Source organism: Notamacropus eugenii, chromosome 3 (assembly GCF_028372415.1).
Source record: "Notamacropus eugenii isolate mMacEug1 chromosome 3, mMacEug1.pri_v2, whole genome shotgun sequence".
In the NCBI taxonomy this organism is placed as follows: domain Eukaryota; kingdom Metazoa; phylum Chordata; class Mammalia; order Diprotodontia; family Macropodidae; genus Notamacropus; species Notamacropus eugenii.
Window position 1 is genome coordinate 208618068 of NC_092874.1, and position 13326 is coordinate 208631393.

At 36.0% G+C, this 13326-nt stretch overlaps 1 protein-coding gene across 4 annotated transcripts in view; it reads left to right on the top strand.

Moving 5' to 3' along the window:
* The window catches only part of LOC140533869 (prostaglandin-E(2) 9-reductase-like), a 70329-nt gene that overhangs the window by 29019 nt on the left and 27984 nt on the right, over positions 1-13326 (top strand). Inside the window, exon 9 of one of the 4 annotated variants that reach the window (XM_072654202.1) lies at positions 11949-11976. The exons of the other annotated variants lie outside the window; for them this stretch is intronic. Within the exon in view, the coding sequence (XP_072510303.1) occupies positions 11949-11961 (13 nt within the window). The 3' untranslated portion in view covers positions 11962-11976. Of the gene's footprint in view, positions 1-11948; positions 11977-13326 lie in introns of those variants that run through there. 4 annotated transcript variants of the gene reach the window in all.

Genomic DNA, 13326 nt, shown 5'->3' on the forward strand with positions numbered 1-13326 from the left:
CCATACTCACCTGGATGTCAAGGTGGTTGCCACTAGACACAGGTATCTAGTGTATTTCTAATGACTGCAGGAGGGTTGAGAGAAATACAGGGGGAGGAAAATTGAGAGAAATAGAGGGAGAGGAAAAAAGAATGAAAACCGATAAAGATTGAGACAGTATTAATGGTCAAATCTGACAAATGGCAGCATTGCCTCTAGACTCCTTAGGTAATCAATTTGAGAGGACTACTCATTTACTGAAGAGGGTGACTAGGCTTGTTCTAAGCCTACTCTGAGAAAATTCTGAGTCAGTGTGTCACACAGCCCCCTACATTACACAGATTTCAAGGAAGGGAACAAATACTGCATTCCATTGGATCCCTAAGGTTAAACACCTCATTCTCATCATACAGAGTGAGCCCATCTAGGTCAGTTCTGTCCTTGTTTGGGCTTGTCAAATTGAACATGAGAGATCCCATTTGTGACACCACACATTTTGACAGAGTAGAAACCAAGAACTAAAAAAAAGTTTATGAAGTCATCTAGTAGGGGGGAGAGGTGAAAAAAGTGATCTGCTCCTACAAATCCTTGAATATATTATAGTATTATATAAGATTCAAAAAAGGAAGAAGGAAACAACAGTTGATTGGTCAGTACAGAGGCAGTTTTCAAACAAGACACACAGGTTTATCAAGATGTACAAAAGGAGAAAACTCCTTATACCCATCTATGGATATGCCTCTACTGGAAGATTTCTAGACAGTGTAACTTGCAGTCTGGAGTTAACCAAAATCTGTTCTCTAAGCAACAGGTTTGATCTCTCAGCCACACAGGACTAAGTTCAAAGTATTCAACAACAATTTCCCATTCCATCACATGTCTTCCTTATTGTGCCAGTCTCATTTCTATTTAGTTTACCCTCCAGTCCAAGGATGGCCTGGTGGATGAAACATTCCCAAGAGAGCCTGAATCCAAAAGATTGAGAAATTCTACAACATGCCCCACTTATAACACACATCTGAGTCCACTACCTCAGTTTGTTTCTCTCTGACCTAGATAAATATAAGCAAAAACTAAACAAATGAGAATTAAAGACTTGAATAGAATTTTTAAAAGTTAGATATCATGCACCTCTGGAGATTGCTGAATGAAAATGGAAAGGAGTATAGATATAATTCAATTGCATATAGTACTTTCATAATTTGATCATATCTTTGGGCATCAAAAGTTCACAAATAAATGTAGAAAAACAAATGTATTTTTAATGGACTCTGATGCAATAAAAATATTTAACAAAGAACAATGAAAAAATTATTTAATTGTGGACGAAATAGCTTGTCTTAAAGAATGGCTGGAAGAACAAACCATACAAAAAAAAAATCACTAATTTCATTGAGGGAGCAAGGTGGCACAGTGGGTATAATACCAACCTGGAGTCAGAAAGACTCAAGTTGCAATCGGGTCTCAGATACTTACTGCATGTGTAATCCTAGGTAAGCCATTTAACTTATATTTGCCTTAGTTTCTTCATCTATAAAATGGAGATAACAGCACCTACCCTGATGGATTGTTGGAGGATCAAATGAGATATTTGTAAAGCACCAAACATAGTGCCTGGGATGTAGGAGATACTATATGCATGCTTATTTCTCCTTCCCTTCTCTTCATTAAAGATAATTACAATAAGACAATCTACCAGAATGTTGGAGATGAAGCCAAAGCAGTCTTAGAGGAGATTAATGAACTGAGCATATACTTAAAAAAATCCTTGTAAAACCAATAAGTTAAAAATTTCCAATTAGACCCCAGAATAGACATCCTGAAAATCAAGGATGAGACTAACAAAACTGAAAGTAAAAAATAAATCTAAGACTATGAATTGTGTATTTTTTCTCCTCAAAAACCAATAAAATATAATCTTAACTAACTCTATTTTTGAAAAGAAATTCATATCACCTATATCAAAAATGAAAACAGTGACTTCACAATGAATCAAGAAATAGTTAAGAAATATTTTGCTGAGTTATATGCAGATTAAAGTTACAGTCCAAAAGCAATATGATTATTTACAAAAATATGAAATGCCTAGATTAACAGACCTACAAATAGAAGTCTTAAATAACCTAATCGTATGTATACACACACATATGTATATATGTGTATATATTTATATATATGTATTGAACAAGCCATAAATAAATTCCCTCCCCCCCAAAAACCTTAGGATTTTATGGAATGCTTTGGGGATTATATCAATTCATTCCAATATTATTGTTCAAGAAAAAAATGGGAAAAATGGGTCCTACTAAATTCTTTCTGTGAAAAATATGATCTTAGTATTTAAACCAAGAATAGACAATATGGGGTGGGGTGAACTCTAAGACAAATGTTAGCAAGGAAACTATGGCAACATTTCTCAAAGATTTTACACTAACCAGGTGGGATTTTTACTAGTTATATTAAGCAAGCTATAAACATAATTGAACATATGATTGTTTCAGCAGATGTAGCCCCAACATCCTGTTAAAAAAACACTAGCAAGTAAAGTAATAAATGAATATTTCCTTAAAATGATAAGTCATATCTACATAAAACCAAGAGCCAACATTATCTGTAATGGGGTTTTTCCATTAAGGATCATAAAAGCAAGGAGGTAAAGCATGGATGTCCATTACTATTCAGTGTAGTGATAGAAATGCTGTCTACAGCAGTAATATCAAAAGAAACTTAGGGAACATACACTTTGTACAGATGATATTTTGGAACACTAGAGAACACTAGATAGTTTACTAAAAATTGGTTGAATCAATATCCACTCACCATTTCTGTGACTTTCAAAAAAAACTGGCCTTCTCTGGCCACAACTCCCCTATATTGTCCTCTTTCTCCAACATGATGAAAGCTCCTTGTAAGAAATAACTGTCTCACTTTTGTATTTGTAATTCTACCAGCTCTAGCATAGGACTTGGCATATTTGAGCATTTGATAATTTCCTTTTTCATTCAGTCTGGATTTCCCAGAACTTTTGTAATTCAGTATGTATTGAGTTCTCTTCGTCTGTACTTGCCCACCTGTTGCTTCACAAATATGTATGAGCTGTTTCATGAGTGTGTAATCTGTTAACATGGCTAGATTATACAACAGAACACTAAGATCTCTTAAAGATAGGCACCACTATTTTGCTTGTATTCTATCTTTGCCATATAATTTCTGGAACAAAATTCTTTGTATGGGAGCTATGTAGTGTCAGTCTGTACTCACCTCTTTTTTCCCTTCTGTTCCCCTCCAATCCATTCTTTACACTTTTTTGTAAATAATTTCCCTTAGGTACAAATCACTTAAAGTAGCTGCTGTGCTCAAAACCTGTCAGTGATTTCTTTGCCTGCCAAATAAAATTCATTAGCTTGGTGTGTAAGAAATAATCTACAGTTATCCCTTCCACATCATGACTTGCCCTATCACAGTTTTGATATACCTGGGATTGGCATAAGAAATTAAATGGAAATTTTGGGGCAGTTTTGTGGAAGCTTCAGATGACACTGAAAAAGTCAGAAATGCTTCAAGTATATGTATAGTATTGTATAATATAAATATATTTTATTTTAATAACATAATAATTCAGACTCCTCTACTACAAATTGAGAGTTAAAATTTTTTACACAGATTATCCACATCAAGGGGTATCAATGCTACTAACTCCCAAGATGTAGAAGGGATAATTGTAGTTCCATCCCACCTCTTCATACTGGCAGCACACTTCTGTGTGCTGTAGCATTTGCTACCACTGACCATATTTTCTTCCTCTATATTCTCCCTTCCTTTGGCTTCCTTTGGTGAGAAATATAAAGAAAGTAAAAAAATAGTACACTTCAACCTACACACAGAATTCATCTGTTCTCTCTCTGGAGGTGGATAGTATGTTTCATCATGGATCCTTTGGATTTGTCTTGGATCAGTGTCTTGATCAGAGGAGTCAAGTTTTTTGCAGTTGAACATCATTAGAGTATTCTTAGGAAAAACAAAATCAACATCATCCATGTTCATTAGCTTTACCTATACATTATTAACTCACTCTTTAAAATCTTTTACTTTGGTCTCTGACCTCATCACTGAACTGAAACTATTTTCTCTATGGTCACTGGTTATCTCTTAATCGCCAAATCTGTTCAGAGTTCTTTTCCTTCTTGATCTCTCTGTAGCAGTTGGCATTGTTGATTACCTTCACTTATCCTAGATTCCCTATTCTTGGTTTTTCCTGACACTGCTGCTTCCTGTTTTTTTCTTCTCTGATGCTTCTTTTTCTTTTCTTGATGCTTTTTCTCTCTGATGCTTCTTTTCATTTAGGGAATCATAATATAATTTCCTCCCCTAAGCAGAATTGTACCAAAGGCTTTGTTCTGAGCTCTTCTCCCTCTGTGTCCACTCTTTCTTTCTCTCTTTTTTTTTTTGCATGTGGAAAGGAAAAAAATTCATAAAAAGGCAAAAAGAAGTCAAACCCATATAACTGAAGGTTACAATTTCTTATTTTCAAAACATAGTTTTTATATCATTGACCCAATTCCATTTCAAGATTCCAGCTTTACCAATCACTCTTCTTGGCAAATAGTACGTAAATTAAAGGGATATACAAATTCTAAGTAAGTGTATGTGAATTAACTTTGGCTCAGATTTTGAAGCAAAGATAAGTCTCACTTCCTCATGGTAAAAAATTAGCTACCAACTTCCTGATGGTAAAAAAACCAAAGAAACAAACTAGCTAACAGTGTAGAGGGCTTTTGTTTTTATCTTCTTTTCTTTAAAATACTATTGATTTTTAAATTTTATGGTTTTAAATTTTTGACCTTTCTCGTATACCTCACCCACCCCTTAAGAATTCAAACATTTTGGTATCAATTATACATGTGAAATCATGTAAAACATATTTCCCATATTAGCTATGTTGTAAAAAGAAAGAAAAAAGGAAAAAAAATTAAAGACAAAAACGTGCCTTATTCTGCACTCAGATTTCATCAGTTTTCTCTCTGGATGTGGATAGCATTTTTCATCATAAGTGCTTTGGAAATGTCTGGGTTTTTGTATTGAAAGGAGGAACTAATTTATTGATCATCATTAGACTATTGCTACTACTGAATACAATATTCTGTTGGTTCTTCTCATTTCACTTTACATCAGTTCATATAAGTTTGCTCAGGCTTTTCTGAAACCATCCTACTTGTCATTTCTTAGGAGAATAGTATTCCATCACAACCATATGTGTTAAGCCATTCTCCAGTTGATGGGCATCCCCTCACTTTCCAATTTTTGCTACCACAAAAAGAGCTGCTATAAATATTTTTGTACATATGGATCATTTTTCCTTTACTTCGATCTCTTTGGGGTTCAGACCTAGTAGTGGTATTACTTTATCTCCCTTGGGCATAGATCCAAATTGTTCTCCAGAATGTTTGGAGCAGTTGACAATTCCTCCATCAGTGATTTAGTATTCCTATTTCTCCAAAGATTAATCAATTCTATATTCTTTTTGTTTTCCATTTTATCCTTCTCTATTGAAATATGAGGACACCTGTTTGCATGTAAAGTGCTTAGCACAGTGCCTGGTACATGGTGGATGCTATATAAATGCTTATTCCCTTCTCTTCCCCTTCCTCCTCCTTCTCTGGCTTTTGTGTTTATTGGCTGCAGTAAATATTCAACACATTATTGTGTGACATGAAATGACACTAAAAAAAAGGTAACTGACATTAAACTATGTTGGTAGAAGCTTAGTGACATAGCATACCCTGCCCTGATCACACCCCAGCTAGAATATTGTGGTAAGTTCTGAATACCAGAATAAAGTCATCATGATACTTCACGACTGGAGATCAGTGTCTAATATGTGGAAGCACAGGAGTTATTAATGTAACATTCAAGGGGGAGGAAATCCATCTTTAAGGCATATAAATAATTTAATGTGAGTGTGTTTCCCTTTGAGGAACATAGAAGAATGAGGTGGAAGGAAAGAGCAGGCCTGTATCCCAGAACTTCTGCCTTAGATGCAAACCCCTTTCTCTTTTCCATTTGACCAATTTTCCCAATTAGGTTTTGGGTTTCCTTTTCTGTTTGATCAACTCTTCCTTTTAGGGAATTATTTTCTCCAGTTAATTTTTGAACTTCTTTTTCCATTTGTTCAATTTTCCTTTTCAAAGTGATGTCCTCATCAGTGAATTCTTTTTTTTATAATTTTAAAATCATTGGCCAGTTTTTCTTCTATTTCCTTCTTCAGCTGTTCCAGGAGAGCAGCTTGTGCTTTTGAAAAGTTCATAGTCCCTTCTGAAGTTTCAGATGGAAGTACAGTCTCAGCTCTGACCTCTTTGGTGTTTGTGTTTTGTTCCTTATCCCCATAGAAAGATTCTATGTTTTTTTCACCTTTCATTTGCCTTTTCTTCTTCACGATGTTGACTGAGTGTTGTAGCTTCTGGTTCTTTTAGTGAGAAGCTACAGAACTTTGTGTTGAGCTGATGTATGAAAAAGCTAAAAGCAGGTTTGTGTTTTTTGTTTCCTCGATCAACCCTGGGGTTAGCTTGTTAAGTGTGTAGGAGGAGTGGTCTGGTCACAGGAGATCTCCTCAGCTGAACTGAGGCAAAGGCAAGCTCAGGGGATGGTGATCCCAGCTTCCCTATTGTCTTCCCATTTCTCCTGGAGGGCTGAGTCACGCCTAGATGCTAATGTGTGTTCCCACCCCTCCTGGGGCTCCTCTCCTGGACTTGAGGCTTACCTGGGTCCTAGTGTGAGTATTCTCTGCCCTGGGTCCTCTGTCCTTCCGGTTCACCTCCACCACAGTAGGAGGAGTCCCCCTTAGCTATTTTCCTAGCCTCAGGTGTTATGAGACTATTTGCCCCTTTCTGCTGTTCTTGCAGATCCAGGATTTTTCTGGGGAAATAATTTATGGTTCTTTCACGGTCATCAAGGGGGATGGGGAGAGCATTTACTGATCACTCTGCCATTCTGGCTCCTGGAAGTTCAAGTAGGTGACTTACCGAAGTTTAATCTTCAGGGCTGAAGGTCTCAGGAGCTGCTGCGCTGATATCTGGCACTCAGCGGCTCTCACTGGCTTGGTTTGGCTTCTCTCTGCCTCTGCTGGTTCTGCCTGCTGCTCTCAGGTTTCTCAGGTTCCTTCAGCTCTGCTGTGCTGACCACGCTGTGCACTGGGGGCTCACCCCCATGGAACAGATCCTTCCCATGGACCTTCCAGTCTAACCTGGGCTCCGAATCCATCACAGTCTATCTCCCACTGAGTTCTGCCCCTCCAAAATTTAGTCAGATTCTCCTTTCAGAGGTATTCAAAGGAGTTTGTCCAAGAGCTTAGGTGAGTCATTGCTCTCACTCTGCCATCCTGGCTCTGCCCCCCAAACCCCCTTCTCTACTTTACTCCTCTTCTCACTCCCACCAACCACTTGAAGGAAATGCAAGGGATTCAGGGAAGAGTTTCTCTCTGCAGCAGGAAGCTTATACAGGACCAAAACTTTTGCAGTCTCCTCATAAAAATCAACTAGGTCAGAGCTAAAATCTTCCATTATACACAAATAGCATTGAAAGAAACATCAGCACTTTAATATGACAAGATTAATTATCCCAGAATCCCAGATAATCTTCCCTTGGTAATGTTCAATGCAAATTCACATGAACAATACATGCACAATACAAAGTATGTCTTGACGTGCTTCAGCAACTAATGAGAAAGGCGCATGCACATTCACTGAATACAAGAAATTAACAGAACTAGCCAAAAAAGCTAGCAAGCCTCAACAATATCACCAGATGCATAAAAACCATTATAAATGTAATCAATAGGTTATATGCAAATAAAGAGTAAATTGAACAGCACATACCTACCTGATGGATGATGTTATACTATAGGAGTAACACAAGTACAAAAACAAACAAGCATAATAATAATAATGAAACAGAAACATAACTCAATCATGCAGTAATTATCAAGTGCATCAATAAACATAAATATTGACATAAAAGAGATTTTATGTCAAACGCTAGTATTGCTGTTTATCTATATGTGTAACTACTTCCTGTTCACCCATAACATCTGAAGATAGTTTGGTCACAGGTCAAATGAGTTCACTGATTTTATGACCCACTATATAAACAAAACAATATTCACAGGACCAACAGTGACAATGAATATCTTGGCATAGTTTTGAATCACAAAGTATAACAGACTCTCCATATAAAAGGCAGAAGAAAAACATTTATTCAGATACCAGAAAGCCAAATCCCAACAGCAGAAAATCAAATCCATTGTAGCAACAAAAAAATCCATCATAGTAATCAAGAAATCTATATACATAATCATGCCTCCTCACAAACAGGATCCCCTAAGTAAAAATGCCCTTCTCTCACTCACAGTCAGCTGTCTGCTTGACTGAGTCCTTCCCAGCTCTGACTAGCCTGACCAACTTCCTCTCAGGCCTGCTCCAGCTCTACCTCTTCCTGCTCTACCCTTCCTGCTCCACACTTTCCTGTTCTACCTATTCAGCAAGCTCTTCCCACCACAAGCTCCATGTGACTCAAACTTCCATGTGACTGGGGCAAGTCACAAGGGGCTGTTAATGGATGGGAAAGGTCTTCCATTAAGAAGCAAAATTACATTAACAATAAACAAAAATACATCACCAACACACCTGCTACCCTCTTTACCCTTATACCTGAGCTGATCATCCTCATCATAACTATAGGCCTACTTTCCCAAACCTGAACATACAAGAAGAGCCAGACTGAGTATCAGTATATTCTTGACCTGTGTGTTATCTTGTTTTAATCGTACCTCTAGGTGAAATTTTAGGCAAAAAAGAATTGCTTTTAGGTTTTAAGGCAAGATTGTCAGGTTTCTGAAGTCCTGAAAACATGATATGCAGAGGCAGTATGTGTTTCAGAGAGTCTTAGTACAACCAATGGGCAGTCTCTTTTGGGCAGAGTTCACTGAGGTAAATATCTATTACTTTTCTTCCATCTGCTCTTTAGAAAGTGGAAGTAGCACTTTTATAGACAATAAGTGGTTATGATGAATAGTCTTAACTGAGTCCTTTGCACCTTCTGGAACTATTTTGTAAACAGAAAAGTTCCCTAATGTCTCAACAACTATGTGAGGGTTAATTTGCTATATTTCTGGTAACTTGTATTTCTTAAACTCCAAAGTTTCTTCTTAGAATTCTATCTCTTGGTTGCTTTTGAAAATGGGTTTCTGCATCATTTCTCTGCTAGGAAATTAAATTGGTTTCTGGATATAGGATAGTTTCAAATCTTCCAGCCTAGCGTCTGTGTGCAGGACAAAAGGCTTACTTAAATCTTTAAAAGCCAGCAACATCTGCATATGTGATACTATTAACCATGTGTCTGTCTTTCAATTTCCAAATGGCTTTAGAGACTTTAAGACAATTTGGTATTTCTTTAAAAGGTATTTAAATTATGAATTAGAAAATCATTAACAAATCTAAGTATTTGCGTATCCAGACAAGGCTAGAAAATCTGAATTTGACATGAAGCTGTGAATCTATTGGAGATATTTTTTCTTTTAAAATATATTAAATTTGACACAGTAGGATGAACTGATTGTGTATGTTCCCTTTTGGCTCTTTTCTGTTTTTAAATGATTTGTTGTTACTATTTTCTTTCTTCTTTCTATTTTGTTACTCTCTCTATTTTGTTACTCTCTCTCTTACAAACTATTTTTCAAAAAATTACCCCCTGCAATGAAACTTCTCTCTTGAAACAGAAGCACCCTCAAGTATATTAAATTTGTGTCTAAAATGTATATGTTTTAATTCTGAATCTATGCCAAGAGATACATCATTAATCTGATTAAAGTTCCAAAGTGTTTCAAAAGTTATTATCCTCTACAATGTTGTGATTAAGATAGACAGAGTACTCCTGGTTTTGCTCAATTCACTGTGCATCAATTCATACATCTCTTCCCAGGTTTCTTTGAAGCTGTCTCTTTCATAATAATATTCTATTTCATTCCTATGCCATGACTTGTTCAGTCATTCCCCAAAAGGTCAATAGATCAATAAATACTTATTAAGTGCCTACTGTGTGCCAGACACTGTACTAAGGGCTGAAGGTATGTTGAATTTCATCCCTAAAGAAAAGCCTGTTCATATCCTTTGACCATTATTCAACTGGACAGTGGCTTTAATTCTTACATACTTATATCAATTCCCAATTTATTATAGATTTCAGTTCTTTCTTATCTAGAGATATTGGTTGAAAAAAAGATTTTTTTAAAAACAGTTAATTGATCCTATTCTATTGCTGTTGATCATCCTTTGTTTTCCAAGAGGACCAAGGACATAACAGATGATGTCTTGACTTGTATGTGAACTGGATGTAAGAGAGACAGGGTTGCCAGTTTTCCCAGAGGATTTTGTCCAAAGATTGTTATTACCTCAGTAGTTTTGGCTTTATCAAATATTAGGCTACTATTTTCATTTGCTTCTCTAGAATGTGTTTCTAATCTGTTGTATTCAAGTAATAGCAATTTAAATGGAAAGATCTTTCTCATTCATTAATAGGCACATGTGACCTGCTTAAATCACGTGGAAACCTAAATCATATGCGCTGGGAGGAGATGGCTGAACATCTGAAACAGGAAGGGTGGAGCAGAAATGGGAGGAAGTGAGGGTCAGGGGAGAGAGGATGCAGGCAGGCAGGCAGGCATGGCAAGGCTCAGGCACATGAGTGCTGACTTGTGAGAAGGCCCTGGCAGAGGTGGGGAGGGTTGGGAATGGCTTTGCCCGCTGTAGTGATCATGTTTATTAACTTCTTGGTCACCATGACAGATTTAGCTTTCTGGTTCTGGAATTTGGCTTGCTGTGTCTGAATAAATATTTTTCTTCTACCTTCTATATGGAGAGTCTTTTACACTTTGCACTTGAAAACTATGCTGGCATATTCATAGTCGCCACCAGTGCTGTGAATATTGACTTGATGATACAGCTCATTAACTTTTCTTTTCTTTTTAAACCATTATCAAATTGTTTTTGATGTTTACTGCTTTGTAGTATAGTTTGAGGTCTAGTACTAGTAAACTCCACTCCTCACTTCCTTTCAAATTTTTTTTTCACATTCTTGCTTTTTGTCTTTCTTATGGATTTTACTTTTATTTTTTAAGCTCCACAAAGTAATCCTTTGGTTGTTTGATTGGTGTGGCACAGAATCTGAAAATTAATTTGGTAGCATTGCCTTTTTTATTCTGTTGACATGACCTAACCAAGAGCAAAGATTATCTCTTCATTTGTTTATGTCTATATTTCTGCAAAGATATTTTATAGCCATAGTTACATAATTTTTGTGTATCTTGATAGCTAGACTCCTACATATCTTATACATTCTGTAATTAGTATGGAATTTCTTTTCTAATCTGAAAGAATCCTAAGATTATAAATTTAGAACTGGAAGGTATCTTGGAGGTCATTTAGCATGTCTAGACAAGGAAGAAGGCCTTTACTTTGCTCCTAGCTCACAAACTAAATGTGGTTACTAATATTTTTATCAATTCCTCACTAGACTGATCTGTATTATCTGACAGTATCAGAATAAGGCAGATGTTTTGGATCTTTCAAATTGCATCCTGCAAATGAATATGAGGATGTTTCCCTCTGGTTTTGTAAAGACTTGAATGTTCCTAAATAATGGATGTATTCTCTTGTTTCCAACCACTCACATGCTCTTAATTACTATGAGAAATTAACACTGATTAAAAGATATTGCTCCCTATTTAAATTACTCTGAAAAGAATAGAAATTTTATTGACTGTCATTGTCCAAATCCATTAAAAACAATGACACACAAATCCCTTCAGGTTTCATTTGATATTAAGAATAATCTCTGAGCAAGAATGTTTTAAAATTATATTACGATCATACTACTTTGCTACAAATATTAGTAAGAAACGTTCTTATCTTGACTTACAGAGAAAGTAAATAAAGATATCGTTGATTTCCTGCCATGGTGATTGCTGTCAGAACAACGGCTCTCCAAGACTGATTGGCTCTGAATTTCATCCTAGCTAAGGTGGTGGAATATGTATCTTAATAAGGAGAATAGACTATTCTCACATTCTTGATACATCTGAGTATATTCACAATTTGTCTGTTTACATTAGAAAGCAGGAGATAAAATTCCAGGAAGACAGACAGTTAAGTTTTAAATCCTGTTATGATTTTATTTTTATATTCCTTGATTTTACCATTGAACCTGAATTTTTTATATTAACTGTTGCACTTCTTTGCCTCTATATGGTAATTGTACTTTGTATGATGTTGCTTTACTCCTTTTTCAATTTGGATGCCAAAGGGTTTAATGTAGAACAAAGAAGAGGTATGTGCTGAAATGTCTGAAGTTTGAGATGTCCTTTGTTGTACTAATTAAACAGAAGAAAGAGGATTGTTGAAACATGAAGTAAAAGTCAAAAATTTAAAGGTACATTTAAAAATCAAGAAAGACCTTATGCTTGGCAGCATTTTGTAGATTCTGACTTTAAAAGTTCATAGTTTTGATCAAGACAAATGGTCTATGGGACAAATGCCCATGTGTTATCACACACTGTGAGGTATCAGAAGATACTAACAATTGTGTCAATGTGATTGACCTGTCCTAATAATTTATTTTGGGGGGCATTATTGTGATTTGCAATAACTTAATTACATATTGTAGTCCTTGAGCTAAAAATTACTACTTGTTATACTCTAACATGATAAATGTATCTTTGACTCGTTTTCTCTGTATTGACATTATATTCTATTCTTGATTTGTAATTTTATTTTTTTATGTTTATTTCTTCATTTTTAGTTTTCAGCTTTCGTTTCCACAAATTTTTGAGTTCCAAATTTTCTTCCTATCTCTCTCCTCCATGCACCCCAAAATGCTGTGCATTCTGATTACCCCTTCCTCTAACCTGCCTTCCCTTCTATTACAACCCTTTCTTCTCTTATCCTCATCTTCTCTTGTCTTGTAGGGCAAGATAAATTTCTATACCCCATCACCTGTTTTTATTTCCCAGCTGTATAAAAAACAATTCTCAACATTTCCTCCTAAAACTTTGAGTTCCAACTTCTCTCCCTTCCTCCCTTCCCACCCATCTCCACTGAGAAGGAAAGCAATTCATTGTAGGCTATATATGTGCAAGTTTACAAATGACTTCCATAATAGTCATGTTGTATAAGACTAACTATATTTCCCTCCATCCTATCCTGCCCCTTGTTTATTCTGTTGTATCTTTTGATCTTGTCCCTCTCCAAAAGTGTTTACTTCTAATTACTCCCTCCTCCAATTTACCCTCCCTTCTATTAT